General features: G+C 34.5%; 12 protein-coding genes across 12 annotated transcripts, besides 6 other annotated features; 3 read left to right on the plus strand and 9 right to left on the minus strand.

Moving 5' to 3' along the window:
* Window positions 1-70: 70 nt before the first annotated feature.
* BEWA_009440 (protein kinase domain-containing protein) lies at window positions 71-1635 on the minus strand. The gene is made up of 2 exons (XM_004831139.1): window positions 1547-1635; window positions 71-1337 (listed from the first exon to the last, which is right to left on the minus strand). The coding sequence occupies exon 2, from the start codon at window positions 1093-1095 to the stop codon at window positions 73-75; it is 1023 nt and encodes a 340-aa protein (XP_004831196.1). The 5' UTR covers window positions 1096-1337; window positions 1547-1635; the 3' UTR covers window positions 71-72.
* A 294-nt stretch (window positions 1636-1929) lies between these two features.
* On the minus strand, window positions 1930-3891 carry BEWA_009450 (heat shock protein 70kD, putative; the record flags this gene model as incomplete). Its single annotated transcript, XM_004831140.1, has 1 exon — window positions 1930-3891. One exon carries the CDS (start codon window positions 3889-3891, stop codon window positions 1930-1932), a length of 1962 nt encoding a protein of 653 aa, XP_004831197.1.
* A 186-nt stretch (window positions 3892-4077) lies between these two features.
* Window positions 4078-4104: a sequence feature (AT_rich).
* Window positions 4105-5489: 1385 nt separating this feature from the next.
* Window positions 5490-5512: a sequence feature (AT_rich).
* Window positions 5513-5832: 320 nt separating this feature from the next.
* On the plus strand, window positions 5833-7041 carry BEWA_009460 (hypothetical protein; the record flags this gene model as incomplete). Its single annotated transcript, XM_004831141.1, has 8 exons — window positions 5833-5913; window positions 5950-6135; window positions 6170-6446; window positions 6480-6535; window positions 6571-6653; window positions 6689-6746; window positions 6782-6916; window positions 6958-7041. 8 exons carry the CDS (start codon window positions 5833-5835, stop codon window positions 7039-7041), a joined length of 960 nt encoding a protein of 319 aa, XP_004831198.1.
* Window positions 7042-7567: 526 nt separating this feature from the next.
* BEWA_009470 (hypothetical protein) lies at window positions 7568-8978 on the minus strand (the record flags this gene model as incomplete). The annotated part of the gene is made up of 9 exons (XM_004831142.1): window positions 7568-7708; window positions 7745-7883; window positions 7919-8015; window positions 8048-8093; window positions 8126-8396; window positions 8433-8499; window positions 8539-8686; window positions 8756-8844; window positions 8879-8978. 9 exons carry the CDS (start codon window positions 8976-8978, stop codon window positions 7568-7570), a joined length of 1098 nt encoding a protein of 365 aa, XP_004831199.1.
* Window positions 8979-9032: 54 nt separating this feature from the next.
* BEWA_009480 (DnaJ domain-containing protein) lies at window positions 9033-10759 on the minus strand (the record flags this gene model as incomplete). Its single annotated transcript, XM_004831143.1, has 7 exons — window positions 9033-9167; window positions 9204-9302; window positions 9337-9546; window positions 9581-9651; window positions 9684-9870; window positions 9912-10321; window positions 10357-10759. 7 exons carry the CDS (start codon window positions 10757-10759, stop codon window positions 9033-9035), a joined length of 1515 nt encoding a protein of 504 aa, XP_004831200.1.
* Window positions 10760-10884: 125 nt separating this feature from the next.
* BEWA_009490 (acetyltransferase, GNAT family domain-containing protein) lies at window positions 10885-12078 on the minus strand (the record flags this gene model as incomplete). Its single annotated transcript, XM_004831144.1, has 2 exons — window positions 10885-11053; window positions 11115-12078. The coding sequence occupies 2 exons, from the start codon at window positions 12076-12078 to the stop codon at window positions 11007-11009; spliced, it is 1011 nt and encodes a 336-aa protein (XP_004831201.1). The 3' UTR covers window positions 10885-11006.
* A 623-nt stretch (window positions 12079-12701) lies between these two features.
* On the plus strand, window positions 12702-13654 carry BEWA_009500 (phosphoglycerate mutase, putative; the record flags this gene model as incomplete). Its single annotated transcript, XM_004831145.1, has 5 exons — window positions 12702-12784; window positions 12821-12902; window positions 12937-13367; window positions 13411-13574; window positions 13610-13654. The coding sequence occupies exons 1-5, from the start codon at window positions 12757-12759 to the stop codon at window positions 13652-13654; spliced, it is 750 nt and encodes a 249-aa protein (XP_004831202.1). The 5' UTR covers window positions 12702-12756.
* Window positions 13655-14209: 555 nt separating this feature from the next.
* Window positions 14210-14247: a sequence feature (AT_rich).
* A 76-nt stretch (window positions 14248-14323) lies between these two features.
* Window positions 14324-15570, minus strand: BEWA_009510 (hypothetical protein; the record flags this gene model as incomplete). Its single annotated transcript, XM_004831146.1, has 2 exons — window positions 14324-15377; window positions 15434-15570. 2 exons carry the CDS (start codon window positions 15568-15570, stop codon window positions 14324-14326), a joined length of 1191 nt encoding a protein of 396 aa, XP_004831203.1.
* Window positions 15571-15719: 149 nt separating this feature from the next.
* Window positions 15720-19692, minus strand: BEWA_009520 (hypothetical protein; the record flags this gene model as incomplete). The annotated part of the gene is made up of 1 exon (XM_004831147.1): window positions 15720-19692. The coding sequence occupies one exon, from the start codon at window positions 19690-19692 to the stop codon at window positions 15739-15741; it is 3954 nt and encodes a 1317-aa protein (XP_004831204.1). The 3' UTR covers window positions 15720-15738.
* A 365-nt stretch (window positions 19693-20057) lies between these two features.
* Window positions 20058-20093: a sequence feature (AT_rich).
* Window positions 20094-20478: 385 nt separating this feature from the next.
* Window positions 20479-21180, plus strand: BEWA_009530 (hypothetical protein; the record flags this gene model as incomplete). Its single annotated transcript, XM_004831148.1, has 2 exons — window positions 20479-20745; window positions 20782-21180. 2 exons carry the CDS (start codon window positions 20479-20481, stop codon window positions 21178-21180), a joined length of 666 nt encoding a protein of 221 aa, XP_004831205.1.
* Window positions 20747-20776: a sequence feature (AT_rich).
* Window positions 21181-21200: 20 nt separating the features above from the next.
* BEWA_009540 (Sel1 repeat domain-containing protein) lies at window positions 21201-23210 on the minus strand (the record flags this gene model as incomplete). The annotated part of the gene is made up of 6 exons (XM_004831149.1): window positions 21201-21623; window positions 21661-22796; window positions 22830-22899; window positions 22940-22997; window positions 23033-23075; window positions 23114-23210. 6 exons carry the CDS (start codon window positions 23208-23210, stop codon window positions 21201-21203), a joined length of 1827 nt encoding a protein of 608 aa, XP_004831206.1.
* Window positions 22999-23024: a sequence feature (AT_rich).
* Window positions 23211-23389: 179 nt separating the features above from the next.
* BEWA_009550 (hypothetical protein) lies at window positions 23390-24556 on the minus strand (the record flags this gene model as incomplete). The annotated part of the gene is made up of 4 exons (XM_004831150.1): window positions 23390-23461; window positions 23495-23667; window positions 23712-23932; window positions 23967-24556. 4 exons carry the CDS (start codon window positions 24554-24556, stop codon window positions 23390-23392), a joined length of 1056 nt encoding a protein of 351 aa, XP_004831207.1.
* Window positions 24557-24598: the final 42 nt, after the last annotated feature.

A 24598-nucleotide genomic window follows, 5' to 3' on the forward strand; every position in this document is an offset into this window, starting at 1 on the left:
AAATTTGTTAATATGAACAGATATATAACCGTGAATATCTAAACAGACGGGAACATTAAGATACAATTTTAATCATCTGACATCGTTGAAGAATGGGTGTTCCATAGCTTCCAGTGGAGTTATTCGTTCAGTATGATCATAAACAAGCATGCGATCCAGCAAATCCAAAACTTCTGGTGATATTAAATGCTGATTCTCATGGTGAATAAATTTGGTCCAAGGCTTTCTTGTGTGGGTCCCGAGAAGTTCTTTGTATGAGGGAGCGAAATTTAATCCAAACTTCTCAAAATACTTATGGAGGTCATCAGTTCCCAATACTTTGGCAATTTTCACCAACTGATCGTAGTTATCATGTCCATAGAAGAATGGCTCCTTCTTAAATACAATACCTGCAAGCATACAACCTATACTCCAAATATCGAGACTATAGTCATAATATCGCATATCCACAAGGAGTTCAGGGCCCTTGTAATATCGTGTTGCAACCCTAACACTATATTCTTGTTCAGGATGATAAAATTCAGCAAGACCCCAGTCTATAAGCCTCAGTTGCCTCTTCTCGTGATCTATCATTACATTGTGTGGTTTTATATCTCTGTGCATTATCCCTTGGCTATGACAGAAGTTCATGGCCTTCAATAATTGATATATGTAATATTTGATGTCGTAGATACTGAGGGTAGGATAAAGAGTTTTGAAGTCAGTATTGTTGACATATTCAAAAATTAGAGAGGGAGTTCTACTCTGTGGATCCTTTACGATATCCAATAGCTGTATTATATTCGGTCCGCCCTTGAGATTTTGAAGAATCTTTATTTCTCTTTTGATTTTCTTCTTTTTCACTGGTTTGAGTATTTTGACTACACATTGTTCCTTAGTTTCAATATTTATTGCTTCAAAAACTTCACTAAATTTACCCCTGCCAATTTTTCGTACAATTTCGTAGGGATCTGGAACGCTCCATTTCAGCGATATGTTTTCATAATCCCAATAGTCTGAACCCTTCTTACCGTTTATATCAGCATAATATTTGGGAAGGATGATAGAAATTTCCCTATTAGGCTGTTTTGTTTTATCTTTATCCATCACATCCATTTTCTGTTCTTCGGAATCAAAATTCAACTGTCCATAAGTATTAGAACAACCATCTGTGGATGAGAATTCTTTCACACGACCATAAGAAGTAGAATCAAACCCTTCAGAATTCAGAGTATTTGTGCAACTATCAGTGGCATCTACAGATTTATCAGGATACCCCTGCGGTAGTTTTGCGAAATCTACCTCTGGAATTGTAATATTTTTTTTCCTACTTTGAGATTCAAAATTCTTGCTATCGCCTATATTATGAGATTTAGGCAATTTACTTAGTATTTTAGAATGTACAAAGTAATTTAGAGACTATTCATAATATATACACTGTTTACCTACTAGAGAGTATTTATAATTCGTATACCTATTGTAACAATTGCAATTATTACTGAGATGTAAACCAATATTATGTATAAAGACAGAATGGTCAGACCTCAAAATAAAGCAACTTTCTAACCTGGAAAATATGTATACGTAATATATGAACAAATTCCAGTGATTTTTTAATCTTATCATGCGATAATATGGAGGAAGGTTTTGTTTCCTATATTCCGCTAACCCAGGCTGATTTTGAGTCCTTGACTATCGCGATTCCCCACACACTTGGCATTTACTGCGTGGACGTAACTCAAAATCATTGATTAGTTAGGTTTAGTGGATGCATTGCGAACATTCTATTCATTCGAATATTGTATGTTATATATTATTATTCACCATCGGAGCAAGCTACTCGACCTACGCACGATTTCCAGCTAGGAATTTGCCATAAACTATATCCTACTATAGACAAAACGGGTACAAATAACTAATATGTATGGGTTTACCATAGAAGATACGAGATTAGAGTTCGTCACTGTAGCCTGTGTCATCAGTCTGTTCAGATGATCCATAGATCTTACTGATTATAGGGTTGCAAATATTCTCAAGTTCCTTTTGTTTATTTGCGAGCTCTTCTGTTTCAGCATTAGGAGTTGATGATAACCACGATTCAGCTTCCGACAAAGCCTCAAGAATTGAGCTGCGATCATGCTCATCAAGTTTCTTTCCGAGTTTGTCATCCTTAACGGTCTTCTTCATACTATCAATGTAGGCATCAAGAGCCTGCCTGCTCTGTATGTTTTCGAATAGTTCCTTGTCCTTTTCAGCGTTGGCTTCAGCATCCTTGATCATGCGATCTATTTCATCTTGTGAAAGCCTTCCCTTTTCTGGTGTGATTACGATGTCACGCTTGTTTCCACTTCCCTTTTCATGGGCAGTAACACTCAGAATACCATTGGTGTCTACATTAAAAGTAACTTCAATTTGTGGAGTTCCTCTAGGTGCTGGTGGTATTCCTGTAAGATCGAATTTTCCAAGGTGAGTATTGTCCTTGGTCATTTTCCTCTCTCCCTGGAAGACATGGATGGTAACAGTTGTTTGGTTATCGGTAGATGTTGAGAAAATTTGTGATTTATTGGCAGGAATCATAGTGTTCCTTTCGATAATGACTGACATAATTCCACCCAAAGTTTCAATACCGAGAGATAATGGACACACATCCAAAAGAAGCAAATCCTGAGAAGATTCTCCTGTCAATATACCACCTTGCATGGCCGCACCATAAGCTACCGCCTCATCTGCGTTAATACTTACATCAGGCTCCTTTCCAAAGTGTTCTTTGATCATTTCCCTAATTTTGGGGATTCTGGTCGAACCACCAACCAAGACAATTTGATTGATTTCATCTGTTGTCATGTTAGCATCTTTGAGAACGGACTTTACTGTATCAAGGGTTTTATCGAATAAATCCTGATTCAAACTTTCAAACTTGGCACGGGTAAGACTCTCAGAGAAGTTAAAGCCGTCAACAAGATCCTCAATTTCTACAGTAGTTTCGGTCTTTGCTGAAAGGGTACGCTTGGCAAGCTCAACCTCCTTACGCAACTTTTGAAGAGCCTTCTTATTACCCTTGAGATCTATGTTATGCTTATTCTTGATCAATTTGACAAAGTGATCCATTACTCTACGATCGAAATCTTCACCCCCCAAATGAGTATCACCGCCGGTACCAACAACTTCAAAAACACCAGAATCCAACAAAAGCAAGGAAACATCGAATGTACCACCACCCAAATCGTAAACCAAGATATTTGATTCAACATTTGCCTTGTCAATACCATAAGCAATAGCAGCAGCAGTTGGTTCGTTTATGATACGGATGACATCCAACCCAGCAATAGTACCGGCATCTTTTGTAGCCTGACGTTGAGAATCATTGAAATATGCAGGGACAGTGATGATTGCCTTCTTAACTTCTTTTCCCAAGTAATTTTCAGCCAAAGTCTTCATTCTCTTTAAAACCATTGAACTAATCTCCTCGGGGGCATAATCCTTCTCTTTGCCGTTATCATTAATCCTGACGTGAAGGCGTGAATTCTTGTTTACAATCTTGTAAGGCAACAATTTCATGTCATTTTGGACATCATCATCACCATATTGGCGACCAATCAAACGCTTCACATCAAAGACAGTTTTTTCTGCATTCACAGTTGCTTCATTTTTGGCAGCCATTCCAACCTTGTGTTCACCATCGACAAAAGAAACATATGAAGGTGTAATACGATCACCATTCTCATCGGCAATAATTTCAACACGTCCATTCTTGTAGACTCCCACGCAACTAAAAGTCGTTCCCAAATCTATACCAATGATAGGCCCCTCGATTTTACCAGATTCAGGTTTGCCTTCTACATTTATGTTTAAAATATAGAACAGAGCCCAAATCAATGGCAATGTTGCTAATTTGGTGTTATTTAATCTCATCTTATAGATATGCTATTTACTAATGTGTGAATACTCAAATACTTCCGAGTTAATATGAACAAATTTATTAACTGGTTTTAAAAGGTGCTATATTAATTGAATATAGTAAATAATTCGAAATCAATGCAGAAGATTATATCTGAGATACACATAACATCAAAAATATACAACCCACGGTTTAGGTCGTAAAAATTATAAATAAATATATTTAATGTGTTATACGATAAGACAATATAATTTCTAATGATTATGTTATGTAGCCTCTTGTGTGACCGGATTGTGTATCTTTTTATCCCCATCTATAGTAAAAACGACAGCTTATTAGTCCCATGGCCCTTGTCATATCTGACAACATTTTCTCCTCCAGAAATTTTTATGCTTTTATTGCTGTCATTTTATAAATAATAATTCAAATGATTTGTTCATTTAGCGTTATCGGCTCTGCACACCTTTTGTACTCAACCGTCCGCATACCCTGAAACAAGACAAAATGAGCCATCTGAAAAATGTACTACACGTTCTTAATTTATGATATACGTCTCCTTGAGAAATTATAATGAGCATATACGCACGTTTATAAAAATGAGTTAAGTACTAGATCTTATTTATGCAAGATTCATATTCCTTGAAATGATTTCCACATTGCAAAAGTTCGAGGACGTGTTTTCCACTTGTGTTTACTGTATTTCCATTTAAAAATTTGTTATAGTAATTTTTAATACATAAAGACAATTCCCTTTCTAACGGTGCACATGAAATAATTTTTTCAGCGTTTACATCAAGTCTCATTTTGGTCTGATTTTGAGTCTTTTGGTAACTTTTGGAATTTGATAGACAGTAGTCTTGTAGAAATTCGTCAGACAGTGCTATCTTATGATTTGCCATTCTTTTTGCATGTTTTAAGGGACTTTAAGAGTTTCAAAATGTTATCTTGTTCCTTTTTGATCGATTTTATACTTCTATCAAGCTCCGTAAGCTTTCCATCAATTAATGTATATCTAAACTCGCATTCCTTAAAGTTAGCTGTGACATTCTATCCACTTTTGATAAAAGGTTACCTATTAATTTGGTGATGTCGCTATGTACAAGGGTCAATTTCTCTTCGTAACAAGCGAGTGATAATGGGTCTACCGTCTGTTATTGGTTATTTTACGTAAAATTCACAAACAACTTCCTCATCAAAAGATTCATCCTAAATAGATTCATAATAATCCGAGATGTAATAAACCTTGACTCTTTTGGAATTTTGCAACAATTTATTAATGTGTGAACCCGGGTCTGCTGCAAAAAAATCTAAATTTATATTATGAATAAGTCAAACTAAGTGTCTGTTTTTTTCTTTCGTACACCCTATTATTACGAATTTCGGAGGAGCAACTGATTAGTTCCATGGTTTCTTTGATTTGACGTTCTATAAAGCCTATAACATTTATAATCTCTAAATATTATGCTCTTTATTAACCAGACTCATCGAAATTTATATTATTAAGACTAAACATCTTGAATAAACTCTACCTCTAGATTCACTATAATTACCACATAAGAATCGAATTTATTGTCAAGCAACTAATGCACTTTCTAATATTATTGTACTATTCATAATAATATTAAAATTTTATTTGCCATATATGGGAGGTGAAGAAAATTCCACCGATGAGAAGATTCCACAGGATTGCTCCTTCTGTAGAATAACTGGAACTTTCTTTCTCACATCTCTAGCAACATATGCATTTTTTTGCGCAAAATCTGCGAAACCAAGATCATTTCATAGAGGTTTTAGCATTGTTTTTGGATCTTCTTCCCTAGTTCTAGGTACTCGGTACATATACACACACATGAGTTTACAGCTGTTTGTAGAGGTTTAAACATTGGTATTTTTAAATAGTTGGATGGTTCTACTTAAATATAAAATGAATTTGTTACCAAAAAGAGAAATTGAAGATGTATAAACTAAAGGCTATTTTATTGTTTGATTTAAGCAGGAAGGCAAACATAGAGAATCCAACAGATCAAGATATACAGGTATTTTCATTATTTACCAGCTAAAATATCCTATAGAAGGCCAAGCTTTTATATTATTACCCTGATGAGAGGAATATGGATGACAAATTATCGCATCTTGGTTTAATAGAAGGTCTAATTGTACTCTCCAAAACATTTTCAGATGAGAACATTGAGTATATTTGCTCTAGACTATATACAACAGCGGTGTTTGAATGGAAAAAAAACATTTTTCTATCTGCGGTTCGTTAGATTTTACTTCTTCATTCTAATATAGTTTTTTTCGAATGATGTACCTTCAAAAAGTGAAGAAGATGAATATAGCTACTACTGGCGGAACAATCTCCTGAAAACACTTTTAGGGAATGGTACTAAAATATTTGAATTGTTACACGGAGATTTGAACAAATATATCCCTCAAGGGGACAGGTATGCCCTTGTTACCTCATCTATAGTATTTAGTGATGATACTTTGGGTTTAAAAACGATTTTAGATGAATTTTTTCCAACCTTTATGGCTAATTCGACGAACAACACTTTGCATATTCTTAAGGGTTTGTCAAAAATGGAATTATCATGATTTTCAGATCTTGATGGATATAAAAAATGTCATTCAAATATTTCAGTAACTCTTGATGCACAGGTATTGTCGTTATAACTATATTTATATCCTTTTAGATGCTAATAGACGAGATATTCCGTGAATTTCCAATGGTTTATAAGTCATTATTGATATATGATGATCAAGTACTACACACCACGTACGTTGTAAATGTTTATTATTCTTGTATTTTAGAATGGAATTGGATGTTATGCTTGTAGTTTATTCTTATCTTATTAATCACAGGGGTTCAGTAAGTTGGGTTATTTCACAATATACTCCATTTAGCTTTCTAAAAGCAAATCATTTTCTGTCAAATGGCCAAAAGACAGTGATCTTATTATTGTAGATGCGCAAGATGATCAATTATTTAATCCTAGGGTCTACATAGATGGGAATCCATATATCATGTCGATATTATTCGTATGTTTTGATGTAGTGGTATTGAGTAACATGTTATTTAGGTTAAAAAATCAATATTAATACTATTATTGGATACAAATGATCCACTATTGGTACTAGAATTCCAAATATTACATCTTCTATAATAGGTGCTTAATGGGATTAGAGAATACATATCGAATATGTCCTATGGCATTTGTCACTTAGAAGATAAGATATCCAAGATTATGTAAGCTTATAATTATTAGCTACATGTTTATAGGCCACCAGAAAGCGTCCGATTATTTACCATTAACAAGATTTCCAAAAACTTTAATAGGTTGCTTTTGATAATTTAACATCATATTAACAGTATTGGTTATGATAAGCTTGAAAGTGAAAAACTAGCGGAATTAACCATAATTTACGACATTAGCAATATCATAAAGCTATCTATGAGTGATGTAATGAGTGTCCACATGAAACTGAAAGATAGATGGATTAATACTAAAATCTCTAATGGGAGGTATGCCAAAACCTTTTTAAATATACTTTCTAGGGAAATATATTTCACGGATAATACAATGGAAAAAATCTCTCTCTCAGAAGCCAGATGTATGTTCTTAGACTAAAATAAAAAATGTTTAGTGCGTTTTGAAAAGTTTGTAAAGACATATTTCAGTGGAATATACTTTATTTAATGGTATACTGCATAAGCGCAGTTTCATTTTGTACTATATGAATTGCCACAACTTTGAAAAGAATTTTTGTTTTCAATATCACATTTTCGAATGGTTCATTAATATTAAAGTGGTACAGTTCGTTTTCAGATATCTATAAATACTTTGTGAAATGAATATATAAAATCACCTGGTAGTATGCATGGGCATTATCGGCTGAAAAAGATATGGGATATTGATTATCTTTAAACATGACGTCTAGGTGGTCGCCTATTGATGAAAAATGGTCAAAGTCTTGAATGAAGTCCGTGATATTCATTTCATCATATCTGTGGTTGGTATATAATAGTTTTTTCTTACATACATGAAAAGAGATGATGTATGGATTGATCCATTTTTTTCATAAAAATGTGTTGTTTGAGATTGAGGAATGTTATATATATTCCGTAAAAGTTTAATTCCTGCAAATGCCTTATAATACAAAACGTGTTACCTTTGGCTTTTATTATAGAAGCGAGATTTTTGTTATTTGTTAGTCCCTGAGAAGAAATATCGACAACAAGAAACTTACAGTTTCTCTCTTTTCATTTTCCTCCTTTTCTTGTAGTAACCGTTTTTCTTCTTCAACTTCACGTATTCTTTTTATTATGTCATTATGCAGATTACCAAAATTTTCATCTGTTTTCATCAATATTTGGTGCACATTTTTTCCATCTAGTAGTGTAGCTTTGTCAAAATCTGATTCTGATTTTTCCATTAGCACTTTGGCACATTCACAGCAAAATAATAAAGCCTGTTTATATAGAGAGAGGTGGAACGATGCCATAGCACCTCTGTAATATCTGTATATCCTTTATATTTACAGGATATAGACAAACGCCTTCGTGTTACTTTTATCTAGTTTAATACTGTTTCTACAGTCGTTAACACATTTTACATATTCTCCTATAGGGATTTGTGAGTCTACCTAATTTGGAAAATAACCAATCCTGAGATAGACAAAGGCTCTATTTGAATACAAGACGGAATTCAACGAATTATCCTTACTTTCCGCGCCAATCCCGTTGGTATAGCTTGATATCGCCGCCTCGTAGAATCTTTTGCCATCCTTTACATAGTCATTTCCAACTTCCTGACCAATTTAACGTATAAACCAGATTATTTGATGGAATATACTGATAAATATTTATATAAAAGCAACCTTATATCTTATAGCGATAGAATCCCTCGTTTCACCCTGAGCTAGGAGCTCGTAAAGAGCTTCCAGATCTGAATTGCTAGATATATCATCTGTCTCTTTATTAAATAATTTGTAAGTATTTACTTGGTATTTCGTCCATAAACAGGGGATGTTCGATGTCAGCGTACTCCCTGGAAAGTTTTTCCAGGTACTCCTGAGATATTTCATAGTCATCGTCGTCCATTTTATTTACTACATAAACTATACTACAAAAATATAATTAATGACATAAACCACATCAAAATTCATTATGTGCAAATTTGTCTACAATCGCCGGTTTATGATTGAGAGTCTTATCAACCACAACAGAATTTGTAATTACATTGTCTATAAATCTTTCAATATTTCCAACTGTAAGTTCTTCATCCATTATCTAAAAAATAATATTTACATTTACGGAGATGATTACCCTAAATCTACCCCTCTTCGCTCTGTAAACGAGAAACTTTGTACACATTTTCACACTAGTGCATAATCTTGGTAAATTGAACGCAGTAACAAAGTCCGTCTGTAAGTAATTGCTGAAAAAATATTAACGATACCTGAGACTGTGCATCAATATATCTAATCTTCAGTGGATCCTGACCAAATCTCTTCGCAATGCTGGGAAATAAGTTGTGGATAGCATTCTCATTTTTATGACCGTATTTTACAAATATGAAACAGAATTGATTATCAGATGTTCCGCATTCTCCGGAGTCAAAGGCCTTTTTTGTTAGCTCCTTGTAAACCCCAAGCAGATTCTTTTTAAACTAGAACGATAAAGTGTTTTAGATAATCACAAACCTCATTTTGCTTAAGATTTAACCACAACAAAACATCCGCAAAATTATTGGAATTTATTTCAATTGAAGGGCCTAATCATTTTAAATATCAAGGCAAAACTTACCATCCATTGTTTCAGAGTTTGATATATGGTAGAGTGTTGCCGTTTCGGTGTTCTTAAATAGTCTTATTTTTTTGGTTAACTGTGCGTTGCTAGCCTTTATATATCCAATTTTTATCTTGGATTTTACATAAACCGATAATGACTTTAAAATAGTTAAAAACAATGTTTTTTTAACGATTACAACTACCTGTATATGTTTTATTCATATTAAAGTAGAAATAGACGTACATGTGTGATAGTTTGATTATCAACAAAATCTGAAAGTTGTTTATGTGTTGCAATCTCTACCAGTTCTGAAGGTATTATTTTATGCAGCCAAATTTCCAGAGATAAGGCAAAATTTTCACCGTTAAAAACGTGAGGATCTTTATTTCCATGGGTATATGCGATTAAATATGGTACAGACTGGGCACCTTTATTACAAAGAGACGGATGTTTATTACAATTGATTGCAAAGACATTGATAGCCCCTTTAAACTTTGTGATTGTCTCAACGAATCCTTTAAATACGGAGCTACACTTTCTGGAGTTATCAGTGAAGAAATAATACAAGTTCAAAACTCTGACGTTCCTTATGGAATTGTTGTACTCTTTAGAACCAATTTCTTCTACAATTGTACCCTCAAAATTATGTTTCTCTACGCAAATAGTAATACTAGAAAAAGAAACTTACGTATAAATTCTTGACTTCTACCCCCAAAACCGCCGTGGTTAAAATGTATATTTTGAAAGATATCATCAAAATCAAAGTCATTAAATGTGAAATAAGAATCCCTTGGGTTGTAATGCTCTTGATGACCCTCCTGTTTTAGTCCATCTTCTCCATATCTGTCATATATTTTCCTCTTTTCCGGATCCTTTAGGACTTCGTAGGCATTGGCGACCTCCGCAAATTCCTTGTCTTTTCCAGGAGCTACATCTGGATGTAAAAGTTTGGCCTTTTTGCGAAATGCCTTTTCTATTTCTTTTTCTGAGGCATTTTTTCTTATACCTAATAATCTATAATAATCTTTGCAATCTACATCTACTAAAGATAATATACAAAGAATTATAATTAGTTTAGCGTTATTGTACATTATATCAGCATTTCATCATAAAAACACAGTTATAAGATCAATACACACGAGATTCGACGGAACCACCGTACCACACAACCACTATCGGCACAAAGGCATCCCTATACACATTATAAAAGATATAGTATGTATCAAAAATTTATTAACTATGAATAACTAGAGGTAATAGAGGTATTGCGATAAGCACTTCGCACAATTCCAAAGTGTACGGGTGAACATCGATTCGAATCTCAAGGACTTCCGAATATTATTCCGGTATAAAACAGGCATCTCCTACCTTTGTAGAATTTCCATCTGTGGTGGTTTGTATCAATTGGATAATAGACGAATTAAAGAGAATATAGACTAAACATACCTGTGATAAGATAGTCACTTTGTTTGAGAACCTTGTTCCATATAATTAAATCACCTCTCATTAATCCTCTCCTTACAATCTGAATGATTTCGAATCCATTCTGCTTAAGGAAGTGCAAATATGCTGTGTTCAAATTGTTTGTGAAAACCCTGATTTCAGTGTATCCTGAGTCAAGAGCATGTTGCTCCAAGTGGTTAAGTAACCTAGTACCAACTTTCATATTTCTGCATTTTTTGCTAACGACCAACCTAACCATTTGTGCTATGTTAGATCTATTCCTATAAGGTGTAATTCCTATACACCCTAGAATTTCATTGTTTTTGCATTTTTTGTCTATTATTATGTCATCTTTCGGAACCTTATTTCCGTTGGGAGATGAATTTTCGGAGATTGAATGAGTAGGTGTAAGGGTCTGTTCAGCGATATTTGTTGACCGTACATCCCCTGGTGATATGGATGGCATACTTTGAATTGACACCTGCCCAGATGGAGTTATTGAGGATGTCTGCGATCCAATAGATGGTGTATTTGCAATTTTATCAGTGAAATAGGCAACCCAAAAATTAGAAGCCTTTGTAGTACGGTATGTTTTATAAACGTCGACCAGATCTGGACAACAATGTTTAATATGATTTTCTATTTCATATCTCGCTCTAACAAATAAATAAACTAAAAAAAGCAAACAGAAGTATACCAAATTACGAAATGGGAGCAAAAATGAATTTATAACCACAATTGCAATTATGTCATGAATATGTTGAACCATCCAATATACTATTGCCGGTATTGTTAAAGAACGAAAATGATCGAATAATAATTTACAAACATTTTTTGAGTCATCTACAGTAATCTCACGTATAAGTATAGATGGATTATTTACACGTCCCCCGGCCATACGAGATGGGTTTCTTAAATAAGGCCCATCTTTTTTCTCTGACCCAAGAAAACCTCGTATATTAAGCATATTTATATATAATTTGACTCCATATAATATAACAATCCTTTAAACCCAACCACATATATATGATCTAGATGAGCATTGACCATGTAAATTACAACATTAAAAATAGACTAGAAGTATATTTAAAAATAAGCTTGCCTTATTATTATTGTCAAGATGTATACGTTGGAGCGATATAGTTGAGATGATTCCAACTCACAACCGTAAATCCCACCGTACACAGTCACATACACTCATCTATATTAATACTAAAATACTAAACCATGGGTTGTATGTCATAAAAGCGCTACTATCTTATTATTAAGGGAAGATCGCAGGAAATGTTTTCTAAGTATAACTGCGTCTATTCAGTAAACGAACCAACTTAATAGCAATATTTCCAGCAATATATAATAAAAGTATCATGTACTAACTAGTATATAAATTTCTAGGTATTATAATTGGTGAGAATGTGTGTATGTAGTAAACCTATATTTTGGTTATCTTGTCCGTTCGGAGCTTACTGTGAATGGTTAAACAAAACATATAAAAATTTTCCCCAATATACAGAAAGATTCCCACAACAGTTTACTTCACCATGTAACGACATACAGGAAATTAGTTCAGTGATGATTTTCACGCAACTCACAAATAATTTATTTACCTCTATACTAAATTTTGGAAAAATTAGGAATTTTTAAAATGCTTACTCTCGTATTGGTTAGGCATGGTATGATTACTCACTGATTAATGCTGAAAATTTTAGGTGAAAGTGTCATGAACAAGGAAAATCGCTTTTGCGGTTGGATTGATGTAGATTTGAGCCCAAACGGAGAACTAGAAGCAATGTATGTATAATCATGTATAAATATCTCTGTTTAGTTCTGCTGCTGAATCGTTGAAGTCTGCTGGTATTCAGTTTGGTCATGTTTTCACATCCGTCTTGAAGCGCGCGATTCAAACTTCCAAGTTTATTCTTGAAAAAATAGGCCAAGCAGATCTACCTTCTACTTCTTCATGGAGGTTAAATGAAAGGCACTATGGATCCCTGCAGGGTTTGAACAAGGCCGAGGTCGCCGAAAAGTACGGAGAGGAGCAAGTAAAATTATGGAGGCGTTCGTATGATATTCCTCCACCACCATGTGATGTTACTAGTGAATACTTTCCCGGTAACGATCTCAGATATTCTGAAATCCCTGCTGATGAGATTCCAAACGGTGAAAGTCTTAAGCTAACTCAAAAAAGGGTATTGCCATTTTGGAACGAAAGGATTGTCCCAGAACTTAAACATGGTGCCCCTGTCTTGGTTGTAGGTTAGTAATGTGTAAATGTTTATATGCAATAAATAATATACAGCACATGGAAATAGTCTAAGAAGCTTGATCCAGTATTTGGAGGCACTCACTGAGGAGGAAATTCTGGAGTTCAATTTACCTACAGCGGTACCTGTCGTTTATGAATTAGATGAAAGCCTTAAAGTCTGTTCAAAGAGATACTTGATGAACGAGGAGGAACTCAAGGTTTGTCTCACTTCTCGTTCATAACACAATTTTAGGCTAAAATGGCATCAACATCATCCGTATCAAATAAGAAAAACTAGTTAAATACATGTGTAACGATAATGTATATTCTTAGAGTAATGTGTTTGTATAGTATGATGCGACGGAATATCCGACGAATTCTTCCCCAGGAATTATGCTTGATCTAAATATGAAAGCATCCCATTTTACATTTCTTAGCTTAATTTTCAAGGCTTGCAGCATGTATCCCTTGGGTATGGGTGGCTTTTTCTCGGCAGCAGGTTCTGCAAAAATTGTTTTAAATCAATAATGATTAAGCGGAGATGGTCCGTTTAAACACAGTATTACAAGTGTCTATGGTAGTATCACTGGCAACATCCTTAGTTTTAGTTGTTATTGGACTTGCACTGACCAGTCATTCTGATCTCTTGGAAGTTCCTCCAAATCGCAAACAAACCACAAGCTTAGCGTCATTTATTACGGCAGGGGTATTTTAAATTTTGTATACTTAACTTAAATTTCAGATTCACGGTGTACTATTCCTAGGTTGCGGGCTGTATCAATATATGCTCAAGCGGTACGAAGTTTCCATCTTATGTTTACACATTTTTTAGTCGTGAAAGATCTTTGAGCACATAATTTTTACTTAAATATATATTACATATTATATATTGGTTATTTTTTCAATAAACTGTGTTGTCGTAGACTAAGTCGGTAGGTACTACGCGTCGTTGCTGTAATGTTATGGACTATAATGCGCTAGTTCTCCAGTGTCTGCATAGATCTAAAAAGCTGAGTAGCTGTTCGTAGTATGCTCCAGAGTATTTAACTTCGATATTGTTGTGATCAGCGCCCTCAACCCACCAGGTCCTTATGTATTTATCGGTATAACTTGAAACATCATAGTCTTTGATCTTGTGCATAAATTGACTTTTAGGTGAAAAAATCACGGACTCTGTATTCTTATGTATACTACGTTCCTCAGCTTCAAGGTCAGATTTGGGTTCTATGGTGGGCTCTATTATGTTATTCAAATGGTCATGTCTTTCCTTGACAATGCATGCCAATTGTATGGCATGAGAAAGTGGAATTTGGCTATCGCAAGTTCCATGTATTATAAATATTGGAATCAGAGAAGATTTTTTAAGGAATTCGATGTTGTTAAAAGCATCGAACCAATGCGATTTTGAAATAGATTTGAAAAAAATTCTTAATCCAGAAGCCAACGGTGAATGCAAAATTAATCCCCCAATAGGGTATAAATCCGGATGGCTCGCAATATAACACGATGTAGCTGATCCTATAGAGTTTCCATACAAAATTATACGTTTGGATTCAACCTTTAATTGTTCAACTAAATAATCATAAACTAGGACTATATTTTCATATAAATTGCGTTCCGTTGTTTTTCCTGTACTATAACCGTAACCACTATAATCATATGATACCAAATTAACCTTAAGCATTAGGCATAGCTTAAAGCAAAGGTAAAACATATGTCCAATGTCTGTGTTATTCCCATGGCTAAAGAGAAAAAAATCCGAGTCATACGGTTTGCCATATGTATATTCTGTGTCTAAAACTTCATCGATATGATAGATAATCAAAGCTGATATACGTTGTTTATTTTCCCCTTGTATCCATACATGTGAACAATCCAAATTATATGGCCTTAAATATGTCTTTGCACAAACCTTTCGTCCACTGGAAGTTACAACTATGAAACTACCATCATCAGCTATCTCATAACCCTTATTTATAGTCAACCCGAAAGATACATGATTTACAATCGCATTCTTGCAACTAAAGATAAATTATGTAGATGTAAATGAAATTAAGCTAGAAGAACTGGGAATCACATACTAAAAACACAAGCAGTGCTAAAAACGGTTATAAATATAATATACCATGAAAAGCAGTTAAAACTGCGACGTTTCGGCTTTATTCTTGAGTGACGGTTATGATTTATATCACAAGTTCCCCTCAAAACTTCCATCTTAATCTACAGCAGCAAATCGCTGTGTTATAAAGTTATGGCCCTCATTATATTTAATATATTCTAAGTGCGATACACCAGCCCAAACCCCTACACATCAACAACCCAAACTATGAGGCTCAAAAAACATTTAATAAATTGTATAAAACGTATGATATAACATTAAAGTTACTCCTCAGATGAAAGAGGAGGGGTGGCTTCATCGTGAATAGACCCAAAAGGAAAGGTAATAGTATCTGAGAATGCCAAACAACGTGAAACTACTTCTTTAGCAATATCCTCATCTGAACCTTTCAGGTGATTATAGATTTCAAATAGTCTCTTCATAAGCCCCCGCTCATGGTATGAATCGGTGAGTGCCCTCAAAGCGAGAGAAAAACTAGCAATTAATGCATCAAACAAAACTCTTTGAAGAGGAATTAATGTTTCAAACGCCTGTTGAAAACGTTTACTGGCGTCTACGATATTCTTAGTACCCGCAGAATCATTAGTATAACACTTTCCATGCAGAACTAATGCTTCCGTCCAATCATCGAACTTAGATATCAAAGTAGATACACTTTTTACATCTAAAAAAGTTTCAAGTTTGTGGTACATCACCCTATTTTGATGAACAAAGTCTGTCCAATGGGTTACCCAACAGCAGTGATTTATACAAAACTCAATACCCTTCAAAGAGTAGCTGCTCAGGAGCTTCCTGGATAAATATGTGATCCCAAGGATTCTACATATACGAGACAATGGTATTGTTGTCTTGAGTATAGTATCGGTGCAAACCTTCCCATCAATACCGACAAAATCTGTACCAAAAGAGAAACACAAATCTTTAGCTATAAGTTTATTATCGACAGTTCCAAGTCTAATGTCCATAAATATTTGACCCTCTACACGAGAAAGATTTTGTTTCTTTGGATCATCAGGATTGTTTTCAAGTTTTAGTTCTGAATTTGCGACATCGGGAATTAATCCGGTTTCAGTCTTACAAACAACCTCAATTTTATTCTTATCTGCAACAGAGACGGAAGAAGAACTTACTATAAATGCTTGGGTGGATAACATTGAAACCAAATGATTAGATAGAGAAATCAAAAGCATTTTGTCGTGAACATCATGTTTACCGCTTAAGAATGTCGAAAGTGATTCTTGTACATACCTCCTCTTAAATTCAATTGCTAAGGCTTTAGCACCTTCATATCCATATTTCGCAACAGAGTATGAAAGTAAACACCAAGAATCCGTATTTCCTTTAATCACACAGATACCAGGACTCTCCTTGTAAAACGGATGCGCGGTAAACTTCATACTACATGGCTTGAGTTTCTTTGATAATTCTTGAATTAGTTCACGTCCATTAGGAAAAATCATACAATTAGGAGTCCTTTCACAGGCCTTAGAAATACAAACAACACAGGGTGCACATTCTAGGGCACATGACCAAGTATCACTGTTTTTATGATATGTAACATTGTTAATTGGTAATACCTCAGCAATATTCTGAGCCTCCGCGAGTGAGCTTGTTATAGGACTAATCATTCTTTTAGAATCACCTAGGGTTATGGTTTCTGTAATAACATCTGGAGAACAGCCATTAGTTGTGTAACTTTGGTGTTGTTTAAAGTCTTCAGTGGAATATATTGCTGTGTATGTTTTAGGTATGTACGATACTGTTTTTTCAATCATGGAAATAGTTTCTGCATGAACTTGCAGTTGTTTTACACCTTCATCGAGCTGTCTAACTGCAGAATTATAAAATTCTCTGAGCTCTGGATATTGATTTGCTAGCACGCTCAAAAAGCTTCTTGATCGTATCTTTTCCAACTTCCTCCATTTATTATGCACTCGTGGAATTATAACAGGAGGAATAGAGCTTGTCTCTTTAAAAGGAACAGAATTATCTCCACCCTTCTCATGTAAAGAATTTCCATCAGAAATCTCAAAATGTTTAGAAAGTTCCTTTCCAAAAATACCACGCTCAAAGTTCGTAAGGGATATTACAGATCTTTGGGTATATCCCACACTAGAACGATCTGTAACTCGTGATGTATTTGTACGTTTAGACTTTGATGTCGCGGCAATCATATTCCCATCAAATACACGCTCATAGCTGACCCTTAAAAGTGAGGACTTAGGTGTGCCAATGTCAGCGCCGTCTGCACCTGCTACATCCGCAGATAGCGATATTCCGCTGTTAGAAATTGAATATAAATAGGTAATTTCCTTTCTCCTCGCAGATAGTCTTAACATATCTGCAACTGTAGACTTTTCCAGTGTTGTTCCCTGTTCTACGCATTTTGTTTCTGTCAAGGTGTCATTACCAACATCTGATTCATTCTCAAAATCGGACATAGTGTCCGCTGTGATATTAAAGCCGTTAAGTACATTCTCAAGCCATTTAAGAGCCAAATAATAACCCCTTATCATGCCATACTTTCCCGTAGAAAAACTTTTTCTATGCATAACTCCTTGATGACACTTACAAACAGTCCAATGCATGGATTTAATGTCAAGAGAAAGTTCAACTGGTAATGTAGATATCAAAAGAAAGTATTCTACAGCCTTAGTGAAAGCTTTCCATAATCCTAGTTCAGATATATAAAAATATCGCCAATAGCATGATGTACGATTGCGTTTTTGTAAGTATCCAACCCCAATAACTTGTAATCTGGGATCATAGCGAACATTTCCTAAGGCATCGAATATCTCTAATACACTATAAATGTACTTATAAACAGGTACATCAGTGGAAGTAGAATCACAGTCTTCGTAGGATCCTGCTGGAGGAACAAACCTAGAGCTTAATCTCCACCAGCAGTAACGCCACGCCTTGAAAGATGGTACATTTCGCCATCTTCCAAGGGCTTCTTCTTCTATATTAAGAGAATGAGTCAAAGTTTCACTGGACAAAACATTAAATAATTCCTCAGGGGCTGTTTTTGACAAAGATATTCTAAATAATTGGTTGATTAGAGCAGGAAATGTGTGGAATTTTGATTTTTCATATAACTTTGATTCATTGGACGGATTTGAAAAAATATTAATCGTACCGGACTGCGCTTTTAATCCATGTGATACTGCCACAGAGGCCTGCATAACTCCAAAAGTATTATTTGGTGGATAAATTTCTATAGAATTTAGAAAAGTCTTTGAAGGTATTTCACTCTCTGCTCTATGATCTGATATGTTAGTATTAAAACATCTGAAGAGCTTCCTTTGACACTTACAACGACATAGTCTTCCACAATTAGCACACGTAGCTGCCCTGGTGAATGGAGGATTAGCCTCTACGATGGATTCAGAAGCATATGGACGCGAAAATGAATGCATTATACCACGTTCTGAGAAGAAATCCATAACTTCGTATTCGCAATTTGATAAAAATTTTGGAGATGATATAAAGCAATCTTTCATAGTTCCCAAATCCCAGTCAGTTGTATTTCCACGAGAATTACTGCAAACGTGTACACCATTTTGATACACTCCAAAAGCACATTTCTTGCTACAATAACAACTTCCAAATTCATCCAACTGGCATAGTGTGCGTTCAATCTTTGCATTCCTTGAATATATATTATGCCGGTTGATATGCCTCATATCAGGCCCTTCATATTCCAGGGACAATATTTTCAAATTAACATTAGAACAATCTGCTAGTTCTAGGCCAGAGAGTATTTTATCATAATAGGTAGATGATGCCACAACTCTGGAAACATTAAACTTGTGACAATAGAAACGAAGTAAACCATTGCGTCTATGCTTCCAATTTGGATAAAGAGTGCCTAACTCATTTAAAATTAAAATCATACGATCTATGCGCTGCAAAATGCTGGTCCCAGGTTTGGATAAACAAGTCGTGGTTTTGGCGAATTCTGAGCAAGAATCTAGATCTTCTCCAAACTTATCCAAATTACCAATTTGCGTAAAGTCCTCTATCGATGCATTTTTGATTGTCGAGTCGGAATAAAATGTATCCAGGCGAACCAATGGCGATTGGTTTGCTGTTTCCGTTGGACTTGGAAGTAGACTTAAGCATCTCTTACGTTTAACCAACAAGTCTGAATCTATATCAGCATGGTTCTTTAACTTCTTCCGGCAAATTTCTCCATCCAGTGGAGCTACCTTCATGATTATTTACCCTTTGCAATATATGCAATAGACATATGTTCATATTTGGCAGTGACTCTTGCGATTTACTTTAAAATTAAAAACTATATAGACAATTAACTCAAATTATGCTTCCATAGGAGGAGTTTATATAAAATACTGTCATCATTCACAAACTAAAAAAATTACAGATAAACCATGTAAAATGTAAAATTTTCTTACTTTAAATTTAAAAAACCAAAAATTGGATTATGAATTCTAAACCTTTTCATTTTCGAGAAAACCGAAATGCCAATTAGCGGTACCCAGTCCCCCAGATCAACTAAAGAAGCATATATGCATGCATTATTTTGACAATTCTTGGACTTCTGTGGGCCTATTGTAGGTTAATATATTTTTTATTGATATATATATCATAAAATGGGTGTATACAATCAGTAGATTTACATTTTAGATCATTTACCCGTTGTGCTGCATCCCCTTATGATTCTATCAAATAGTTGAGGAATTACACATTGAAAACAATCGACGTTCCGTAGAATAGGGTTTAAAATTCGTGTGCGCAATTCTTTCGCTATGTTGGCCTTGATATTGAGCTACATAGATCTGCTCACGTGGGAAGTCTTTAGGGCGTAGCCTTATACTACAATTTTCTTAATTTAATCGGATGTGTGGAAATAATAATGTACACATTAAAATTAAATTTTTTTGTCTTGCTTTTAAAGCATGATTAGAGACCTTTGTTCAAAATATAGCGGTATTGATTTTTGGTAACTTGATTTTTAATTTTTGGGCTTAATTTTACAAATGATGGTTTTCAAGAGTGAAGCTCATAAATCCCTTTATCATCGCATGATCCAGCTACAAATAACAGCCAAACTTTTGAAAAGATTTGGTGGCATTGGACAACAAGAATGTAGAGTTTTAAATAAGCCTTCATGCAAGCGTTTCATAGCATTGTGGGCAAATGATATCCTGGATAAGTTACCGAAAGATTTCAAGCTTCAAGAAGAGTACATTCGAACTGCGACCGGGAATTTATCCAGTACCATATTATCCAGTGATGAAACAAAGGTATATTTATTTTAATTAATACAAAAAATTACGTAGGAGTTATTGGAAAATGACGAATCACTTAAATGGTTAGTAAATAGAATTAAAAACAATAATGACTGTGTACCTAAGCCGTATTTCCCTTCGTTACTTCGAAATTCAATGATTCAGTTTCCATTTAATAATTATGATATTGATAAGTCAAGGGAACTGTATGGGTTACTCAAATTTCCATTTTATCGTTTGACGTGTGACATCTACCCGGAAGCTTCAGAGTCCTTTACTGAATTAACTGAACCTAACTTGGATAATGAATCTAAAAACTACGAACCAGATGAAAATATAAACAAGGAAATGAAATTGCATGAAGAGGCCAATCCTAACGCATATAACTATGGTACTTCAAATTATATATATGCTCCCAGTGAAATGGAGACCGGTTTAAATGATTTATAAATTCTACCAAAGTCTACATTCTAGTAAATTAAATTGTAAAGGAAGCGTTTTCCTTTTAAACTGAATAAATCTCTATTTGTTCTCAGGTTCTCGAGTGTTCTCGAGAAACTTAGGCGAAAACCGGAGTCTGGTTTTGCGATACTGTTGCGATATTTTTTATATTCCAACAGGTTTATGGCTTTGTTTATGCTTTTTTTATCTATTGAGAACATTCTCACAAGTGGCTGTAGACATTTCATGTCACCACTATTAAAACCTCTGCGAAACAGGTCTTTGGCGGTTCGGATTTTTCCTTCGCTTATAGAAAGCGTTCCTAAGTCGTAAAGAACACTAGTATCACCTTGTAAAAGTGCATTACTTAGATAAGACTTGGATATCATCCTATCCTTGAATATACTGCATTTTGATTTTAGACACAGTGCTCCCACATTCCACTGTGCAACCTAGAGTAGACGTGCAATGATAACTATTAAACATTACCTGAATTCCTGCGTAAGAAGCAATTGCATTTATTAGTATACACGAATGAACATCTTTATTCAGATACTTTTCAATAGAATCAACAATATTAGATCGTGCATAATGTGATTCTGCAACAATCTTGTAATTTAATGCTGATAGAAGAAGATTTTTTGAAGTTCCAATTCCGTTTTCAATCATTATAGCCTCGCGCCAGTAAGCATGTAAGAATCCATGGTCAGCCGAACTTTTGTATAAATGATAAGCACAAGATAGTTCACTATCGTATTTCGATCCCTTATAAGACCTTGAGTTGTCAACTATAATTTCAGCCAAAAAATACATTGCTTCTGGGATTTCATGAGATGCTGCAATAACAAAATACTTTAATGCCAACTTCTTATCTGCGTATATAGGTTTGCCTTCATCAACATAAAAATCACCATTATAATATATGTGCCCCAAATAATTTGCTGATTCATAGTCACCTAGTGAAACCGCCTTTTTTAGTAGTTCAATCGCCTTTTCGGAATTTTTTGGTAGACCTTTTCTTTGCAAATAACAAAGTGCCAAATCACGTAAAGCAGGTGCCATATTTCTATCACCAGCTTTTTTGTATAGTTCTGCAACTTTTTTGTTATCACCATTATCTGACTCATGCAATTTAGCCAGTTCATAATTTGCCAATGGATCCCCGTCATTAGCACGATTTTCCCAATAATGCATAGCATCTTTCCTATATTTAACATCATTCGTATTTCCACTTTTCTCATTATTTCTAAAATAAGATAATGACTCCTCTGTTATCTTTAATTCTTCCAACGGGGTTATAAATAATGGAGTGTTACCTTTCTTAGAATTCAAATGAAATATTCTCTTGTACAATTTTATTGCCGCATTTAAATCCACTTCAACATCAATTCCATATAAAAATCTGAATGCCAAAGCCAACATTGAGGGTACAAAATCCATCTTTGAAGATCTAATCAAACATTTCATAGCTTTGTCATTGTTTATAGGTGGACCATCTTTAATTCCTACGGAATACAAAAAACTCATCATAAACAAAGCCCCTGGGTGGTTTCTATTAGATGAAGTTTCCAAATATTCCAATGCCTTTTTTATGTCGTAGTTTTTCCAAAAATAACCGTCAAATCCTGGACATACATACATAAAATCAAAAATCTTACCGAAAAAATAAATTTTCCCCAATTCAAACAATGAATGAGTAGTTATTTCATCATTTTCCTCTTCTATTAACTATTAATTATGATTTTACGAGTGTGTACATTAAAGATACCTTTTCAAATAGAGCTATGGCTGCAGAAGGATCCCCTTTTTTATTACTATCCCCGTACCTTTTTTAATAAATTATAATATTTATTGGACAAACCTAACAAAAAGTGCGTTATTGAGGCGTTCAAGACGGCTTGACCCTGCAAAATTAAAAATTAATCACAGAACTTGTAAATACCAATATCCTCAGCAAGTGCACGTGAATTATCTTCAAAACATATGGAAATACAGAGAAAGAAGAAAACTTGGCAAATCTGTCCCTTGATCAGTGCCATTATTGCCAACTACAGGACCAACCACCCTAAAGTTAACACCAAGCATTTATACAAATAAAACAAATAAAACCATTAGTAATTATGATTTTGATACAAATTCTTATGGTGAAAGTAATGTTACAGTTAAAATCTAGGGCAAATCAGAGGTTATCACTCTGCGTAACAAATTAACTGAATAATCACCTTACCTGAACCTTCTGATCATTAAATACCTTAAAAAACTTGCTAAACTGAGAAGATTTCAATGAATCCTAGGAGAAGTGTGTGAAAAGGTAGGAACATACGTCGTCCTCATCAAAAAATACGAAGTTGTCTATATCTTTCATCTTAATTTGATTCAAATCGTCATTCCCGACCAGAGTATTATTAGACTTTGTGGCTACTTTGAAATCCTGTACAAGACAGGAGAGATTTTTTAAAGCACTAGTAGATGATCCGCCGTCGCTACTTGCAGATACTAAATGTTAGATGAAAGAATGAAGCCATTAATAAGAAACACACCTTTTCCATCCGATTTTATATCTCCTAATGAGAATATTCCCCCTTTGCAGTTGCTAGGATCATCCCAGCTGTTATCATGTTTTAACTTTATATCCCAATTGGCTGGAGCCTTAACTTCTCCCTTGACATGAAACTTTTCCAATACCCTACCCTTTCTCTCTTGTATACTCGGTTTGTCCTGTGATCCACTTCTCTGTGCCTTTGGAGGCGATATTGTTTGTCTACATATTTACAACAAGTCAATTTTGAACTAACGAATCGAGCTTAAATTTTCCATGAGTGTGAGAGGATGGACCCTTATTCTGAGGTGCTCCCCTGAAGCAAAAATGTCTTAATTTATGGATGACAAACTTGTGTTTATGTGAAACTTCAGTAGATTTTGGGGATATTGGAACATCAACAAGCTTGAAAGCAAAAGAAAAATCTGAAGAACCAATGGATGATGCTAATGATATGAATTCTAATAGGTTCAAATCCCACAATTTTACGGATGTTTCGAATTTGGAAGTATGCTCTGGGTTATGTTTTAGATCGGTGGCCAAAATAATAGGATGCATTGATGAATTAGAGATTTTGTTATTATCATTATTGTATTGCTTAATGTTTGCCAACAGTACATTGTGGGTGATTTTGCATATTTTCGTCCATTTTTCATTATCAAACTGAGCGGAAGGCTTAGGTTCCACTTGTAAAACTTTATCTTTCATCTCTTCCGTCTTAAACTTAACCAATAATCCATCGCTAATAGTGTTGTTTTCCTCACCAAAACTTAGCGTATCTAGCCCCTTGTTTACGACATCAAAATAATCTGATGTCGATTCTACATTATTCATTGTTTTGGCCATATCACTGAATTATAAAACAAAATAATCAATATACAACAAATA

The sequence above is a fragment of the Theileria equi genome, chromosome 3, assembly GCF_000342415.1.
Source record: "Theileria equi strain WA chromosome 3, complete sequence".
NCBI lineage: Eukaryota > Apicomplexa > Aconoidasida > Piroplasmida > Theileriidae > Theileria > Theileria equi.